Below are 19,958 nucleotides of genomic sequence, written 5' to 3'. Positions count from 1 at the left end.
ACTTCACATGGTGCATCTTCCCCTTTATGGCACTGATCACCCATGTGTCACCACCTTCACACCAGAAAAATCAACCAATAGCTTTGACCCTCTTTTCTCTATCGTTCATCGACAGACGCAGCTCCATCTAGTCAGAGACTATAGGGTTATGCTCCTCCTATCAGGAATAGGCACTAGGCAGGAAAAAAGATTAATCACACCTATGGGGGCTGTCCCTGCAGGCATAACCCCACACACCCTGCTATCATCAAACAGATTGTTTCTTCCTAGTTTAAGGAATAGGACCTAGCTTCCTGCTGGGACTTCGCTCTTCTCTATTAGAGGAAAGTTTGTTAGTTTGATTTTTTTTTTTTTTTTTCACTAGTTAGTTCCAGAGGACCAAGATCTAGAGGAATTACAAGCAACAGCCAGCTGAGGTTTCACACTGGATAATCTAGATCCTTAAGGTCTTCCAGCTGGCCAGCGAGCAGGTTATAGTCCAGAACTAGGCCTCACCGCGACAGTGCCCCGACGGATGGGGACGAGCCTGCGAGTGGAACATCTCGCTGGGACCTGGAACGCCCTGTGTCGCAGCTTCCCCTTGGCTGACAGCACCCCCATCCCTGGTGGGAGGTGATCTGTTTCGGAATGGCGCCCACCTGGTACCATGGTAAGTAAATTGTCCCCCCAAAAATGCCTGTCGGTCTCGGGGCAGACGTGGGCCCTTACCTGGAATAATCGGACCTTAGGGGCTCCCTCGGTTCCCCTGGCACCTCTCAGGACTAGTCCTGTGTACCCCTCGGCATTCCCCTACCCCTAGCAGGTTTTTACCTTGGGGAGGCGGTAATAATGCGGCCGTTGTGGCGCTTATTTGAGAGGGTGACTTGTCCTGTTTGGGCCCCTAGGCAGGGACCTTCCGATGCCTATTGCTCTGGGCCCCCTTTTGGGGGTCCCGGAGACCACATGGTGCACCGTGGGGGCCGCCATTATGCCTTGGATCATGATTTCTATATTCCCATTAGTTTATATGGTGCAGCCATTTTCTATAATTCCCCATTGAAAATGCATGAGCGGCCATTTTCCTGAGGTCCATAGGCTAGACAGGCATGCGGCATGTGTTCTCTTCCTCTTCCTGTACAGTCAGTGTCAGTTTCGCTTTTGCACAGATCGTGCTGGAAGTCTTCTCTGTGGTCTGGTAACATTTTCCTGGGGTTCCCTGTGGGTTTTTCTTCCTTCTCTCTGCTATTATCCTATAATAACCAGGGATTGTGAGCCCACACTTATAGCGTGGGACTGCGTTTTTGGCGGTCTTAAAGAGACACTGCCCAATTATTTTTACAAGTGTAACATGGGGTCCCAGGATAATATTTCACTTGCAAACCCCCTGATTCTCAGTCTCAGCAAGAGATTGCAGTTTTTTTGCAAAATTTGATGTCTAAGGTAGATTTTGTCATTGCTACTGCTGCCAGCCCCAAACGCCCTCCGCCCTCACCTCCATCTGCAGGGTCTTTGGACTCTCAAAAAGACATGGTCGCCACAGACGCAGACCACCCTGAGGGGTCGGTGTCATTGTATTCTGACGGTGAAGAGGACCTGTCCTCATCAGCCGCCACGCGGGAACGCGCTTTGGTGGAAGCTCTGATAGTTTCAGTGCGGGAAACTTTAAAATTAGCTAATGAACCCACAGCGCCGGGTACGCAGGTGTCTTTTAGCTTCCGCAAATCCCGTAAATCAGGCAAGGTGTTCTCTTGCCCAGAACTGTTTCATACTATTGTGGGTGAACAATGGCGGCGCATTAAGCACATGTTAGTGTTGCCTAAGCGTTTTGCATGCCCTTACCTGTTTGCAGAGGCAGTGTCCACAAGGTGACCAAAAGTAGAACCCCCAGTGTCCAGGTTGAATAAAGAGACTTTGATACCGATGGAGGAGTCTCCAGCTTTTGCGGACCCCGTGGAAAGACGGGTGGAATCCTTGTCCCGCCATTCACATGTGGTAGCAGGTCACATATTAACCACTTAAGCCCCGGAAGATTTTCCCCCCTTCCTGACCAGGGCCTATTTTGCGATTCGGCACTGCATGAATTTAACGGACAATTGCGCGGTCATGCGATGTTGTACCCAAATGAAATTGACGTCCTTTTTTTCCCATAAACAGAGCTTTCTTTTGGTGGTATTTGATCACCTGTGCGATTTTTACTTTTTGCGCTATAAACAAAAAGAGCGTAAATTTGGAAAAAATAACAATATTTTTCACATTTTTTTTATATGAAATTCCAAAAAAAAATGTAAAAATCTAAATTTTTTAACATTTTTGGCCAATTTGTTTTCTGCTACATATGTTTGGTAAACAAAATCGCAATAAGCGTATTTTGATTGGTTTGCACAAAAGTTATTGCGTTTACTATCTAAGGGAAAGATTTCTGTCATTTTTGGTGTTTTTTTTTTTTTTTAACGAGTAATGGCGGCGATCTGCGATTTTTTTTTTGGTGGGACTGTGACATTGCGGCGGACAGATCGGACCCTTGACTGACATTTTTTACACTTTTGGGGGTACCAGTGACAATACTACTGTAATCAGTGCTATACATATGCACTGTTACTGTAAAAAATTACACTGGCAGGGAAGGGGTTAACTTTATTGGTGATGCAGGGGTTAAGTGTGTCCCTAGGGGCGTGCTTCTAACTGTAAAGGGGTGTGTCTAGTGATGTAACCACAGAGACATATGATCCTACATAGCAGGATCGTAGGATCTCTGCAGTTAGATCAGGGAGAATGACTGGCGGCTTTGTTTACATTAGCCGCCTGCCTTTCTCCCTCTCCACGGGGAGATTGCGAGTGACCAGCGGACATCGGGTACGCCGGTCACACGCGCGGACTTGTTAGAGAATGAGCAGGGGCGGGAGTGCGCCTACGGCGGTGCGCGCTCACCCCCTAGAGGCTCACAGGCTAGCAACGTAGTTCTACATCACTTTGCCTGTATGGGGCTGACCGCCACAGTAAATAGTCGTGCGGCGGTCAGCAAGCGGTTAAAGACTACCTTTTGTGAATGTTTTGGTAGCGCAGATTGCTACGGAATGGGTGAAGTTACTTAAAAGTAACTTGGAAGCTGAACGGCTCCTCTCTGTGGTGTTGGAACTACTGGACCAGTTGGCTCAAGCCCTGGTGTTCATGTGTGATACGTCCCTAGATTCAGCCCCGTTGGTGGCCAGGGCATCGAGAGTGGGGGTTTCTTTTAGGAGCATGGTGTGGCTGAAAAGCTGGTCGGCGGACCAGGCTTCTAAAAAGTGGCTGTTTGGATCCTCTCTGGATGAGTTGATTAAAGGTATCACAGGGGGTAAGAGCACTCATCTTCCCCAATCCTCTAAGGGTAACATGCCACGTCCTAGGCGGGGGCCTTCCTTTAATGCAGACAAGTCCCCGTCTGCATGAAGGGGCGCCCTCACCTGATACTGGGGTGGGGGAACATCTTTTTTTTTTCTGGAACCCTGGACCTTCTTGATTAAGGACAAATGGGTTCACAAACTGATCTGATCTGGGTACAAGATCAAATTCCGGTCTGGCCCTTGGACAGGTTCTTCCCGTCCAATCTTCGACTATCCCCAGTCTGGATAAGGGACTTGCGAGGGGCAGTACACGATTTGCTGTCGCAAGGAGTGATTGTACCTCTTCCTTTTCAGGAACATTTTCAAAGGTTTTATTTTATTCAAACCTCTTCACCGTGCCCAGGAAGGAGGGCAAGGTGCGTCACATCCTGGATCTCAAGGCCCTGAACCGCTTTGTGCGGGTACAGAAGTCTTGGATGGAATCCATCCGCACGGTGGTGGCGTCGCTACACCACGGAGACTTCTTAGCCTCCATAGATATCAAGGCCGCATATCTACACATCCCTATTTATGCTGGACACCAGCGGTTTCTTCACTTTGCGGTCACAGAGGAGCATTATCAATTTGTGGCGTTACCATTTGGTCTCGCCAGACCAAGGTCTTAGCACCGGTATTGGCATTGCCGTACCAGCGGGGTATTGCGGTACTGGGGTATCTAGACAATCTCCTGTTGAGAGCTGACTCTCCTTCAGTCTTGTTTGGGGATCTGAAGGTCACTGTCGGAACTCTGCAGGATTTTGGTTGGAACATCAATTTCAAGAAATCCGCACTGACACCTATTTTGAGCCTGGATTATCTGAGCTTGACTCTGGATTCAGCCTTGGCCAATGTGTTTCTTCTCCCAGACAAGCTGCAAAAGTTGCAGGAGGCGATTCCATTGTTGTTGGCGAACAATCTGTCCTCTCTTCGAGTTTGCATGCGGGCCTTGGCTCTGATGGTATCCACCTTCGAGGCGGTTCCGTTTGCTCAGTTCCATACCAGACCTTTGCAACGGGAGATTCTTGTCAAATGGAACAAGGATCCAAAAGTCCTTGGACTCTTTGATTTGGTTAAGCCACAACACAAAGTCTGCTCTTTTGTGGTGGATTCAGTCTCCAGCATTGTTTTGGATGGTGGTGACCACGGATGCCAGCCTATCGGGCTCGAGCGGGGTGCTGAGAAAGCTCTGTGCCCAGGGAACCTGGACGATGGAAGGGTCGAAACTACCGAAAAATGTTTTGGAGCTCAGAGCAATAAAGCTTTGTCTGAGTCATTGGACGACTGGTCTGCAAGATTGTCGGGTTTGGATTCAATCAGACAACTCCACGGTTGTGGCTTACATCAATCACCAGGGGGGCACCAAGAGTGTCTTAGCAGCCAAAGAGGTGGCCGAGATTCTGGCCTGGGTGAAAAAATTTAGCTCTCAGGGAAGATCTGTTGTCTCGAGGTCCAATCTTCCATCCTGCTTTACAGTCTCTGGCTTTAGCACCATGGCTGTTGAAAGCCAGGCGTTGAGAGATAGAGGTCTTTCTAACTGTGATTCCTACGCTGTTGAAGGCTAGGAAGTTAACTTCTGGGCAGAGATATATCATCACACGTGGAAATCATATATTTCATGGTTTGAATCACTGAAGATGCACCCTCGCTTGGCACTATCAACGGCCCAGTGTCGGCTTTGGCTATATATTTCCAACGCCCGTTAGCTATGCATGCTTTGATTCGTACGTTTATACAGGGAGTACGCCATATGGCTCCTCCGAGAAGGTCCCCGCTACCACTGTGGGACCTCAATCTGGTATTATCTGTTCTTCAAAAGCCTCCTTTTGAGAACATTCGGGAGATTTCTCTGCTTTTGTTGTCCCAGAAGGTTGCCTTCTTGGTGGCTATCACTTCCGCTTGCAGAGTATCTGAACTGGCGGCGTTGTCCTGCCGCTCACCTTATCTGGTGATACACAGGGATAAAGTGGTACTTCGACCTTATCAGTAATTTCTTCCTAAGGTTGTTTCTGATTTTCATCTGAATGAAGACATTTTGTTGCCTTCACTCTGCCCTAAGCCCAAACATTCTAAGGGATTTGTGTTGCACTCTTTGAATGTGGTTCGGGCGATCAGGGTCTACCTGAAGACCACTGAGTCTTTTAGAAAATCAGACGCTCTTTTTATCCTTACCAAAGGATTTTATAAGGGATTGGCTGCGTCTGCGGCAACCATATCCAGATGGATCAGGCAGATGGTAGTTCAGGCCTATTCACTGAAGATGCTGGTTCCTCTTTTCCCGGTGAAGGCACATTCTACGAGAGCGCTGAGTGCCTCTTGGGCTTTTTGCCCTCAGGCATCGGTGCTGCAAGGCGGCAACTTGTTCATCTATGCACACGTTTACAAAATTCTACAAAGTAGATGTGTCGCCATCTTCGGATGCTTCCTTTGGCTTCAAGGTTTTGCAGGCTGCTGTTGAAGAGAAGTGTTTTTTTGTTTCTCTTTTGAGGGTGCATTGTGTTTTCAGGGTGAGTTCCAGTTGTTCCTGGTTGAGCTCCATGTTACCTGGTTGGCTAAGTTTAGCCTTTGGGGAGTTACGTTTCCGTTTGCTTTGTCTTCCCACCCCTCATGAATATACTGCTTTGGGACATCCCTATAGTCTCTGACTAGATGGAGCTGCGTCTGTTGATGAACAATAGAGAAAAGTGGATTTTTGTAAGAATTTATCGTAAAATCCTTGTCTCTGAAGTTAGACAGACGCATCACCCGCCCCTCTACTTCTGAGTGAATGGGGTTTTTTCTATTCTAAACACTACTTGCAACTAAACAGTTTAATGATAGCAGGGTGTGTGGGGTTATGCCTGCAGGGACAGCCCCCATAGGTGTTCAAAAGAAAAGGGTGTTGGGCGCTTCTGACCAAGCCAGAGAGGAGAAACAGGGGGATTCACCGTTGTAAGAGGGATGCAGGGGATGTCTCCAAGATCTAGTAGGGAATCGTCACAGTAGGCTGAGTACTAGGCTGCACTGGCGGGAGAAACTCCGAGGAATCCGCTGGTAAACATGAAGAGAAAAACAGGCGCCATGTAATCAACCATAAATTTATTGCACAACAATTAACATAGTATCTTACACTGAGGTAAGCTTCAGTCCGTGTCTCAGCAAGTCCAGCCGCACAATCCGGCCGTCCACCGGCCCGGAGGTGACGTCACAGGAAGCTGGTCCGGAGGGATGGTTACAGCGGAAGCCGCGATGGAACGCAAGCTCCCGGAAATGACGCAACGCGTTTCGGAGCATGCGCACTCAGCTCCTTTCTCAAGCGTGAAGAGCTGCCACCTAGAGTCCAGTTTAAATACTGCAGCCTTCAATCAATTAGTGGAAACTGGGGAAAGGGACGGCGCAATGCTCTGCAGGACCAGTTAGAAGACCAGCCCACTACAGGATGCGCTAATACTAATGATGGTAATGGGACTTTTAGACTGGGGCTTTTTTAGAGAGGTGTGCAATACAACAAATATTACAAACAAAATTAGCATATACGTTATCCAGGAAGGACGTTTGTTGACATAGCTAATACCATACTATATTAGCTAAAAATAAATACAAATAAGAATTAAAATCAAGGGAGGGGAAAGAAGGGAAAAAAATATACATATATGTATATGCATGTGCACATCTACATATGATTATAAATATGCTCATACGTATGTATAGAAAATTGAAAAAAGAAAGGGGGGGGCTGGAAAACAAGGAGGAGAAAGAACAGACTACCTCATGACACTGGCTGTGGGTTCGTGAATTACTTTACGGATTAATACTCTCACTGCCATGTACTCACGAGGGGGGGGGGAAAGAGAGGAAAATGGTGTGATCCACAAGAGTTAAAAGATCCTCAACACATTTATAACGTAAATGTGTGGAATAGCTATAATATATATAAAAACTTATTAGGTATTAAAATCAAACATATATCTGTATATATATAAATATACATATATACAACATATACGCAAGAGATACTGGGGGAGGAAGGGGTAAAGGGAGGGAAGAGAGAAATGCAACAAAGAATAAAAAATGGTTCAAAGTAAACTGACTCATATAATCGTATTTATATCCAGCTCCTCGTTCAGTCCCTCGTTCAGTCCCCCGGGCGAGAGAACGTTCAGGGCGTATATCCAGTAGGTTTCCCTACTGCACAAACGCCTGAACCTCTCTTAATTTATCTACTTATGAACTTACTACTGAGGATCAGGCTATACTTAGTCGTGGCCTTACCTTCGCCCCAACTATTAAACCTAATCCGTTTCAGATATTTAAAGACTTAAATAAGTTCATTCGTAACCTTACGTTAAAAAGGCATTTCTCTATAAAATCATCGAAGGTGTCCCCTACTAATGATATTGAGTGTGTCTTGGGCGCTCAGTCATCAGAGCAGCCTTCTAGTGTAGACACCGAAGTTGCTTTGGCTATGCTTGAGGAGTTGTATATAGAGGGGAACGCACCTTGGGAAGGACAGAATGGGATCGATGAGGAGGAATCTTTATTCACCCAACATCTTCTCAGTTCTCCACCCATGAGGCACACGCACTTAAAACCCAAATCCAACTTCTATCCGACACACTCGAAAGGCCCGTGTATAGAAACCTTCTATCTTCTACCTTCTTTTAACTCTTGTGGATCACACCATTTTCCTCTCTTTCCCCCCCCCCTCGTGAGTACATGGCAGTGAGAGTATTAATCCGTAAAGTAATTCACGAACCCACAGCCAGTGTCATGAGGTAGTCTGTTCTTTCTCCTCCTTGTTTTCCAGCCCCCCCCCCTTTCTTTTTTAAATTTTCTATACATACGTATGAGCATATTTATAATCATATGTAGATGTGCACATGCATATACATATATGTATATTTTTTTCCCTTCTTTCCCCTCCCTTGATTTTAATTCTTATTTGTATTTATTTTTAGCTAATATAGTATGGTATTAGCTATGTCAACAAACGTCCTTCCTGGATAACGTATATGCTAATTTTGTTTGTAATATTTGTTGTATTGCACACCTCTCTAAAAAAGCCCCAGTCTAAAAGTCCCATTACCATCATTAGTATTAGCGCATCCTGTAGTGGGCTGGTCTTCTAACTGGTCCTGCAGAGCATTGCGCCGTCCCTTTCCCCAGTTTCCACTAATTGATTGAAGGCTGCAGTATTTAAACTGGACTCTAGGTGGCAGCTCTTCACGCTTGAGAAAGGAGCTGAGTGCGCATGCTCCGAAACGCGTTGCGTCATTTCCGGGAGCTTGCGTTCCATCGCGGCTTCCGCTGTAACCATCCCTCCGGACCAGCTTCCTGTGACGTCACCTCCGGGCCGGTGGGCGGCCGGATTGTGCGGCTGGACTTGCTGAGACACGGACTGAAGCTTACCTCAGTGTAAGATACTATGTTAATTGTTGTGCAATAAATTTATGGTTGATTACATGGCGCCCATAGGTGTGGTTAAGCTTTTTTCCTGCCTAGTGCCTATTCCTGATAGGAGGAGCTTAGCCCTATAGTCTCTGACTAGATGGAGCTGCGTCTGTCGATGAGCTACAAAGAAAAGGATTTTACGGTAAGTTCTTACAAAAATCCATTTTTTTTTTATCAGTTGGTCATAAAGCACTTGTACCTCTCTGATAGTGCTTTATGACCCACTGATTAAAAAAAAAAAAAAGAGGGCCCTTGCAGGAACACAAAGAACAACATGTTCTCCAACATTTGTAAAATGCCTGCAGTGGCTTGGGACTTATCCATCCTTGAGAGCAGCTGAACATCTGGCCCTCCCATTATTTATGTTTTTAGAGCCACTGCAGGCAAATATATCAAAACAACTCAGGGACGAATCGCTTATTCCACCCAATGCAGTGTGTTCACACACGTTTGTTAATGCTTGTTACTTAATAATGTGCCCAATAATGTGTATTCTGCATTGCAAAAGGGTAGTCCGTTCATTTTGAATAAGCTTCCAACACACCACAACGGACCAAAAGCATGACCCTTATAGCATAGTGCGTTTTACTTTACTGTACAGTGCTTTGTGATATCATTCATAATGAATGGAACTGCACATATATCAGGTGCATCACCATGCATTAAGGGAACACATGTGAAAGGACCCTCAGTGTAAGTTAGACCAGTTGTGGCCAACTTCTGTGGCCCTTGCCAACACCAAAGGACCTCCCAAAATATTCAGTTAATTATGCTACAGAATGTGGTCCAAGACTGAAGTTATGCAACAGACGATAGAGACTATGGGTTTGCTGCAAGAGATAGGCAGAGATTGCAGGCATGATACAGGAGATGGTCAGAGAATGGACAGGTACTTCGGGAGACACGTTACGTGAGACTTCTAGAAATCCTTGCTACTACAGCCACTTTAGAAATCTGTGTTTTCACATGTCTGCTCCCTACAGCCTTCTTAAAAATGACTTGTACCACATTTGATATCTAAACAAGATCTATTATTCAAAAAAAAAATTAAGATAGTGTAAAAGAAATATACCAAACAATTCAGCTACTAGAACCCATTGGCCTTCAGTAAAAACCTAGTGAAGGAAAACAGACTGCTGACGGCAGAGGCTCTGAGGGTTGTACATTTAAGTGCCAAAGAGCCGCAGGTTGAGCATTAGCGGCTTAGAAAATGGAGCTCAAGCTTTCAAATGCTGCATGTGATAGTAAAAAGATAGGAAGTTCTCCAGGTACATTTTGTGTACCGTATTTTTTTAATATTAGCACTGAGGCATTAAATACAATTATACTGCAACAGTATATTTACCAAAATAAGTTAGCTTTATTAGTCATGTGAAATAGCCGACCAGATTTGTCCCTATCATCTGCCCAAACTTTGTTTAAATTCACTTGCTTACCTAGTTCTATCAGCTTTTTGCCAAAGCTCAGCCCACTTACAGTTGTGTTCAAAATTATTCAACCCCCCAATGCTGTAAAGGGTTTTAGGGAATTTAGTGTACATTTGTAATTGTATTCAGAATGAAATCCTACAAGTACTTTTTAAAGAACCATATGCAACTAAAATAACATCAATTGGTTTTGTAATACAGTAGTAAATGTTTCTTTTGTGAATTCTTCATTGACACAATTATTCAACCCCTTAACCACTTAAGCCCCGGAAGATTTTACCCCCATTCCGACCAGGGGGTATTTTGCGATTCGGCACTGCGTGACTTTAACGGACAATTGCGCGGTCATGCGACGCTGTACCTAAACGAATTTGGCGTCCTTTTTTTCCCACAAACAGAGCTTTCTTTTGGTGGTATTTGATCACCTGTGCGATTTTTTTGATCACGCGCTATAAACAAAAAAAGAGCGTCAATTTTGCAAAAATAGCAATATTTTTCACATTTTTTATATGAAATTCCCCCCCAAAAAAATGTAAAAATCAAAATTTTTTAACATTTTCGGCCAATTTGTTTTATGCTACCTATGTTTGGTAAAAAAAATCGCAAAAAGCGTATTTTGATTGGTTTGCGCAAAAGTTATCGCGTTTACTAACAAAGGGAAAGATTTTTGTCATTTTTGTTGTTTTTTTTTTAACGCGTAATGGCGGCGATCTGCGATTTTTTTTGCGGTACTGCGACATTGCGGCGGACAGATCGGACCCTTGACTGACATTTTTGACACTTTTGGGGTTACCAGTGACATTTCTACAGTAATCAGTGCTATATATATGCACTGTTACTGTAAAAATACACTGGTAGTGAAGGGGTTAACTTTATTTGGGAGGGAGGGGCTGTGTGTGTCCCTAGGGGCGTGCTTTCTACTGTGATTGGCTGTGGCTTGAGCTGTAAGGACACTGATCAACGGATCTACATAGTAGATCCATGTGATCAGTGTCTTTACAGCGAGGAGAATGACAGGCAGCTTGTTTACACAAGCTGCCTGACATTCTCCCTCTCCCCCGCCGATCGCCGAGTGGCCGGCGCACATCGGGTCCGCTGGTCACACGCGCGGGGGGGTCCGTGACCACGCGGGAGTGGGAGCACGCCTCCGGGGGCGCGCGCTCGCTCCCTAGACCCTCACAAGCAAGCAACGTAGCCCTACGTTAGTTTGCCTGTGAGGGGCTGACCGCCGACGTAGATAGTCGTGCGGCGGTCGGCAAGTGGTTAAAGACTACCACTCTGAAAAACAGAGGTTCATTGAAGTGTTTTCAATCAGGTATTGAAAACACCTGTGGATGTCAGGGAGCAGCAATAAAGCCTAATAAGCACAAATTAGGCAGCTTTAAAATGACTGTGATACTCAGCTCCTTCTAGACATTTACTGGTGTGGTTACAAACATGGTGAAGTCAAGAGAATGGTCCAGGAAGACAAGAGAAGAGGTGATTACTCTTCACAGGAAGGGCAATGGCTATAAGAAGATTTCAAAGATGTTAAACATACCAAGAGACACCATAGAAAGTATCATTCGCAAATTCAAGGCAAAGGGCACTGTTGAAATGCTACTTGGTCGTGGCAGAAAGAAAATGCTGATTTCGACTGCTGTGCGCTACCTGAAGCGTAGAGTGGAGAAAAGTCCCCGTGTTACTGCTGAGGAACTGAGAAAAGATTTGTCAGATGTGGGTACTGAAGTTTCTGCTCAGACAATACGGCGCACACTGTAATGAACTCCCAGGCGCACCCCCTTGCTGTCTCCAAAGAATAAGAAGAGTCGACTGCAGTATGCCAAAAGGCATGTGGGCAAACCACAGAAGTTTTGGGATAGTGTTCATGTGGTCTGATGAAACAAAATTAGAACTGTTTGGGCCCATGGATCAACGCTATGTTTGGAGGAGGAAGAACAAGGCCTATGAAGAAAAGAACACCTTGCCTACTGTGAAGCATGGCGGGGGGTCAATCATGCTTTGGGGATGTTTTGCTTCTGCAGGTACAGGGAAGCTTCAGCGTGTGCAAGGTACCATGAATTCTCTTCAGTACCAGGAGATATTGGATGACAATGTGATGCAGTTCGTCACAAACCTGAGGCTTGGGAGACGTTGGACCCTTCAACAGGACAATGATCCCAAGCATACCTCCAAGTCCACTAGAGCATGGTTGCAGATTAAAGGCTGGAACATTTTGGAGTGGCCATCACAGTCACCAGACTTAAATCCGATTGAGAACCTCTGATGGGACTTAAAGAAAGCAGTTGCAGTGCACAAGCCTGAGAATGTGACTGAACTGGAGGCTTTTGCCCATGACGAATGGGGGCGAAGATACCCGTAGATCGCTGCAAGACACTTGTGTCAAGCTATGCTTCATGTTTAAAAGCTGTTATAACTGTAAAAGGATGTTGTACTAAGGTTGAATGTCACCTGGGGGTTGAATAAAACTGATAATGATGTGAGCACAGAAAAGACATTCGTGGTTATTTCATTATAAATGCTATGTTATATTTGTCTGACCTACACGTGCCTCTTTGATTTAATTGTAAGCAGGATGACTGAATGATCAAAATCAATGCCAAACTGGCCAAAACAATCAATTTCAGTGGGGGTTGAATAATTTTGAACACAACTGTAGCTGTTATGCTGGCCATACACTATACGAAAAATCATTCAAACCCGTTTTCTAAAAACGAACATTCGGCCGTGAGAGCAAACGATTGTGCCATCATGTAATGACCGATAAATCGTTCAATGGACATAAATTAATCTGTTTTTTTGTTTGTTTTTTCACATTTACCTAGTGCAAACAGTTTGGACGAGAAACACATTAATCTTTCAATTTATTGTTCATTCGGCAGTAAATTTTCAAACTTGTCATTCGTTTTTTTCGGCTCGAACGTCACAACCGATTACCAACTTGTGGCCATTAACTGGCCGGAAAACAAACAAAATGACCAAATTTCGGCCGGTTTTACTTCTAGTGTATTAGCCAGCATTCGATTAAATTTCCCGCATCAGTCCTGACTTCTGATATGTGTGCGATAGCACCGGACCAATTGAAGTGAGACTTGGTTCTGATGGATATACAGTGGAGTGTGTCTTCTTTCAAGGGAGCTGATCTGTGATGAAGGTATCATGTAGGTGGACCTTGTTCTATCAAATGCAGTCAATGTGTTTCTTCCTCAGGGCTTGAACAGTGGATGGTATTAGAATCATGAGAGGCAGTCATATCTTAACAGTTTTGTTGCATGTTGGTTTTTTTTTTTTTCCTTCAATTTTCTTAAACCGCCAACCACAAAATAACAATGTACACAAAGTTTTTAGGCTTGCAATTGACATGGTGGGTAACATGATGATTAGACATTTGTTTTTCCATGATCCAGGGAGACCTTTTGTGACCAGTTTCTATTAAATATTCAATCTGTTTACAGAAGAGTTGCCTCCATTGTCCAGCAATTTAACAAGTGTGTGTTATCTCTACAGGATTCCATCAGTAAGCAGCTGGTGTACAGTATGCACCAATTACAAGGAAACATGCAGTATGGCACAGAAAAACATGGCTTTCTGTACAAAAAGAGTGATGGGTATGTCATAGTTCCTATCAGAATCAAATGACCTGTATCACATTTGTACATTTATGTTTAAGTAAATCATCCATGCCAATTTGCAGTAGAAGGCACTGTAAGAACTCTGTTTATACTCATTGGAATCGTGTATGGGTTTGTTTTTGTCTCAACATTACTTAATGTGTTCTAGTGTGTTCTTTTCACCCATTTGCCAAGAAAAAAAAGTATGTTTGTGTGTGTATGAATATATATATATATATATATATATATATATATATATATATATATATATATATATATACATACACACACACAAATGCAGTAGGTTTGTTTCTTTTGGAAATATCTTACCAAAAGTTTAAAACCTTGTATCCACTTGGTGAATTTTACCATTGACATCATCAGGGCACTTATACCATTTTTCGGTAGTGTAGAATTAATCATAGTTAATTATGGTGTTAATTACTCTTAATTAGCAGTGGTGTATCAGTGAAAGTGAGATGCTAAATACCATAGCAGTGCTTATGTTAATCAAGTGAAAAATGTGCACATCAATATGCAAATTTGTCATCTGCTTCCCTCTGAGAGGACGGCCTGGTGCAGAGCATGCTGGGATAAATAGGTAGTCATTTTTCAGTACCTCTTCAGCTGTCATTAAAGTAACATAAGAGAGATATTAGAGATAAGCTGTTGTTGACATTTGGACATTAAAGGGCATTATGAATACATTTTGAATTGAATGTATAAAGAGATTCTTGTTTCACTATGGGTGATGGGTTTTGGTGGCTTATCAGAATAGTTATTATATATCGCAGTAGATAGAAAAGAGCAAAATGTCCCATTGCTTCCTGTGCTCTCCTTTTACCACCCCTTAGACCAGTGGTTCTTAACCTTGTTGGAGGTACTGAACCCCACCAGTTTCATATGCGCATTCACCGAACCCTTCTTAATTGGAAAAATAAAATATGATTTTTTCAAATTCAAAACATAGGTATATATATATATATATATATATATACATAGGTGCACAAAATGAACAAAACCATTAAAGAGCAAAACCATTAAAACATGATTTTCACACAAAAACATAATAATGAATTTGGGATAGCTTCAGCCGCTTTTCCCAGCATGATATTCGCCATCTTCAACACAGCTGGTTTTATGAGTATTTCACCAATGGTGTGTGGTTTGCCCTGCTTTGCAATCAGGTAAGCAACTTCGTACGATGCTGTGAGGATCAGTTTGTTGTTGTTTACAAAGCCGAGAACAGGCAGACTAGCTTTTTCATCGAATCTGGCTCTCCTCCTTGAATTCAGCGAGCGTTATGTTCTTGAATTTTCCATCCCCATGCAGCTTAAGAAAGTGTTCTCTTAGTTTTGCCGGTGCTAGACTAGAATTGCTCAACTTGCAAATCATGCAGTTAGGACGCTGACTCCCATCACGTTCCGTTATACATGTGAATCCATATTGTACATATTCGTCCGACCACTTTCTTTTTTTGCTCGACATAGTATGAAGGGATTCGAATATTAAGAATGAAATCACACAACGTACCATCACGACAGTTACAATTCGACTACTGTGCGCGCCAAATTCCCTGCAGCACAGATAGGCCAAGCGATGTTGCATGATCACCTGCAGCCAATGAGCGGGGCGTTCATCACGAATCATATGAGTCGGGTGTGTGTCTTGACCTCAGCCGAACCCGCGAGACTGACTCACCGAACCCCTGGGGTTTGATCGAACCCAGGTTAAGAACCACTGCCTTTGACGAATGCTGCCTGCTGTCACCTTCAAGCCTATTTTAGCCTAAAATGGCAGCTAACATAGAACATTAAACTGAAACTTCAGGGAGCATGCCCAGCATTTACAGGAATAGAAATGAAATTCAGCTGCCTGTATTTCTGTATGTACTGATAATGCAGTTTCCGAACATATTCTTCTAGTGGAACTAAAGGTAAAAATATTTTCCTCTGCTCCGACTGTCCGACACCTTGCGTTGTGCAGTTGTAGGCGCTGGCTTCTTCTTTCCAACGTTTTCCAGGCGCTGGTCTTTGGTCATCTTGATTGGTCAGGATAGGATAGCGTCACTCCCATGCATGCATCTGTATGTGCAGGAGTGCAGTGATCCTCGCACCCAGGCAATGTGCCGGAATGTAAACTGAGCTGTGAATCGGCAGCACAGTGTAGATTTCAAAAGGCAAGGGAACAGGCAAGTAAGTGTATTTTATTACCAGAGACTTTGTATCGCTCTACTAATTAATATCATGCCAATTCACAGTTCTTTATAATTTGTAACTTTAGTTCCACTTTGATTAGACATACTTATGTTTGTGACCGGTTCGCTTGAAAGTATATATAAAGCTTGATATTTTTAATTTTCTTTTTATTTAGTAAAAGGAGGTTAAAACCCATGTTTTTTATTGTGTGTGTGTATATATATATATTTTTTTTTTTTTTTTTTTTGGAGGTTAAACTTCCTGTTCCAGGAACACAATAGGATGAGAGTCTAAATTCATCCACTTAGTTATCACCAGAACGAGTGTTGCTAAAGGAAGATTTCCACTCAGTTGCTATTTTGGTGACAACTGAAATGGATACATTTCCCATCACTTTCTGTCTTAGAGCCGATTCACATTAGAGCGATCCGACTCGCCGGGCGACCTCACAACTCGCGGTGCGCTGCTCGCGCCGCGACCTCGGAGCGGCCGGCACGGACTTCATAACATTGAAGTCTATGCAGGTCGCTCCGGGTCGCCCCCAAAGAAGCTCCGGACCCTTTTTCTAAGTCGGAGCGACTTGTGTCGCTTCTATTAGAACGGGTCCACAGCTTCTCTATGGAAGGCGACCTGTCAGGCGACCAGGTCGCCTGACAGGTCGCCCCAGTGTGAACCGGCTTAGTGACATGGTCATCAGGACAAATAGTGGGGTGAATCTTTCAATGTTGAAACTTACAGCGGTAAAAACCTGACCTAGGATTTACCCTTCCGCATTTTGTCCAAAACTAAAAAAAAAAAAAAAGTTGTTTTAGCATTAAGGTCTTTTAAAGGTGCTCATGGGTAACAATTTCTCTTTTTCTAGGCTCAGAAAAGTTTGGCAGAAGAGGAAGTGCTCAGTGAAGAACTGTTACTTGACCATTGCACATGGCGCGGTATAAGAGAACTCCTTAAAAAATGTTTTATTTATGCATTTATACTGTATACCATCATGTACCTGCTATAAAATCAAGCTATTGTTAAATTTGTCTGTGCAGTGGCTCTAACTGCTGGAGAAAATTGGATCATGCTTTGCTGGGTTTTTTTGCCTTCCTCTGGATCAACTGCCGGTATAGGATTGTGTATGATTTTTTTTTTTTTTTTACTTTTATTGGATGAACTAGATGGACTTGTGTCTTTTTTCAACCTGACTAACTATGTAACTATGTAAAAAACAAAAGGGGGCTCTATGTGAAATCAAATAAACAAATGTTGATACCAGATATCCATACTAATATCAGAATATCAATACCAAACGTGAACAAATCAATCTGGTACCTGCCAATCTCCCCAGACTGTATATAAAAAAAAACATGAATAAATCAACTAGAACCATTTAAATACATGTAAACAAATTAAAAAGACTGAAAAGAAAAAAATCAATCCATAAATATAATACACCAGATCGCACCAGAAACACACTGCACTGGATCTCATGGTACATGCAATCTGCACTTGGGGTGTCATTAGGAATATATTGACACTTGCAGCAGATCGCACACCCAGTGTGTTTTGAATGTGGTGCTGGAAATGTGCACAGAACGTGGGTTTCCTGTACCCCGTTCTGGTGTGAACAAGCCCCAAAGGTTCACCAAGTGCAAAGATGGGAAGCTTTTTAAAGGATGCACTTAAGATGCCTACTAGCCCACCTACGTAAGGCCTATATGAACTTTTTGTTTACATTTGCTAAATATATTGCAGCTGCGTCACAACAGGTGTTCAATATCTTACAGTTCATTTATTTTTTAAAGCAGCCACAGTAGAGTCGAAAGACCTGTCCCCTGTCAGCATGCTAAAGAGAAGGACCCTTGCTGTCTGTGAGGAAGCAGTGATCTCATTGCAGAGGTCTGGCATGCCCCCTAATGTGTAAAGCCAGCACTCTCCAATCAGCAGAGCTTTGATGATTGTAGAGCCTAAGATCTGACTTAGAACGGGGCTGCTCAGAATTCTGCACTGCTTCACCACAGAAAGCAAGGGTCCCACTTTGCACCTGCTGGCAGGGAACAGGCTTTTCTACTCAGGCTGTGGCTACTTTAGAAAGAAAATTGACAATGCACTTTGAGCACCTGTTGTGTTTTTTTTTTTTTTTTATGTACTTGGAACATATCTATCATTTTTAAACAGATGGTTCAATTGTTTTTTAACTAATTCACTGGCAACAAGAGACAAATAACATTACCTAGGTGTGGTCTGTGGCTGGACCTAAATAACATGTAAAAGGAGTAACTCGGAGCAGTGGTGCTCAATTGGCTGTCTGGGAAATGCAAGCAGCCCTTCAGTGCCACCTTTGCAGCCTTTTTATCGGAGATAAAAATGTATTTTTGGCAAAGTTACTTTTTTTTCAGTCCCTTCATGCACATGTATCTGTATGTGTGGAGCAGAGACATCTAATGAGCTTTGCGCTGTACATTACTGGCTAATACACAGGGCGGAGTGCATTAGGTGGCTAATAATAATATAGCAGATGTTGCTGATTATTCATATGTCTCTGGCATTAGTGAAGGTCCCTAGTGCTGGTAATTGTCTTACTTTATTGGCCCCCTAATGCACCTCCAGGCTAAGCCCACTCTAACTGCACATTTATTTTAGATTTATGCTCAGACAGTATTCTTACATTTCAAGTGAGCTGAAAATCAAAATTAAGATTAAAGTTTGTTTTGCCTTTAGTGGGCAGCTAAAAAGATTATGGGGGCTTCGAAATGCCATGTGCAATGTAGGCAGGGTTCACTTGCATAATGTTTCATGTCTCTGCAGATTGGACATTATTGCTCTTGGCAACATTGCAGGTGCTGTTGTTACTGTATAGATCATTAATTATTATTTGTGTAAATGGAGCTCTTTGATTCTGAGCTTGTAAATGCTGCTCTAAAGCGCATCAGCATATATAAAAAATGTAGAGCTGATTTACACCACAAAAACGCACTTCAGATCCGTTCCGGATGCATTTTTGCATGGGCGTTTTTGATGCATTTCCGGATGCATTCCAGATGCTTTTTTCTTTTTTTGTGTTCCAGTGCATTCTGGTGCATTTTTTATGTGTTTTACCAAGTTCCAGTGCAAGAAAAAATGCATGTTCCATTTTTTTCTTTCTGGAACTGGAATGCCCTGCAACTGACCGCTATGGTGTGATCTATGGCACATATAACCTACTTTCCATGTGTTTTTGATGCCCAAAAAATGCACTGGAATACAGGGTTCAGTTTACACTATAGAAACGCAGTCCAGAGGTGTTCCAGATGCATTTCTGCATGCCAAGAGAAAAATGGTGACGGGAGGGAGCTTAAGCTGATTGAGAGCCTCAGCTTTGTTCCTGTGTGCTGTGTGAAGGTGGGGAGGGGTCTCTTCACTCCAATCAGCTCTCCTCACTGATGTAACTTCAGCTCTCTGCCCTCTGATTTTCAGAGCAGAGAGATCCTGTGTAAATTCTGCATTTTGAATGGATATAGGGGAAAGACAGCTGTAGATAAACGGGTACAACTTATGTAGGAGGATTGGTTTAATCTCTGTGTATCATCGGAGGCCAGTCACTTCACTGGGTATATGTAAAGGTTTACAACTACTTTAAGGCAGTACCTGCTAAATGGAACGATCAGTTTTGATCCATGTTCATCCAGTTTTTAGACACTGAGAGCTTATTGAATGCATCACAAACAGAAGCTGATGCCCTTTAAATGAGTGTTTCCTCTCCAGGTTTAAACAATACCCGTGTGTTTATGATTTAGACATTCTTGATCTTCAGTAAGACGAAGAATCATTTGTTAGCTACTATAAGCAATTAGTAAGAATGAATCTTTCATTGATCCATGCACAGTAAAATGATATATAAACGGTTTTTGTGGGTTACTTTCCTTTTCACATCATCTTGACATTTTCTTTGCCTTTCTGAATCATATGTTTTTATAAATTGTTATCTTTACA

The 19,958-nt window shown here is 43.3% G+C and overlaps 1 protein-coding gene across 2 annotated transcripts in view; it reads left to right on the top strand.

Moving 5' to 3' along the window:
* LOC309566657 (arf-GAP with SH3 domain, ANK repeat and PH domain-containing protein 1-like) overlaps positions 1-19,958 on the top strand; it is a 348,714-nt gene that overhangs the window by 248,829 nt on the left and 79,927 nt on the right. For both annotated transcript variants that reach the window (XM_082271898.1, XM_082271897.1), the window contains exons 10-11: positions 13,703-13,803; positions 16,867-16,936. In XM_082271898.1, the coding sequence (XP_082128024.1) occupies positions 13,703-13,803; positions 16,867-16,936 (171 nt within the window). The remainder of the gene's footprint in view (positions 1-13,702; positions 13,804-16,866; positions 16,937-19,958) is intronic.

Source organism: Pelophylax lessonae, assembly GCF_965119305.1.
Source record: "Pelophylax lessonae genome assembly, chromosome: 11".
Taxonomy (NCBI): Eukaryota; Metazoa; Chordata; class Amphibia; order Anura; family Ranidae; genus Pelophylax; species Pelophylax lessonae.
This window is presented reverse-complemented; position numbering and strand designations above follow the sequence as displayed.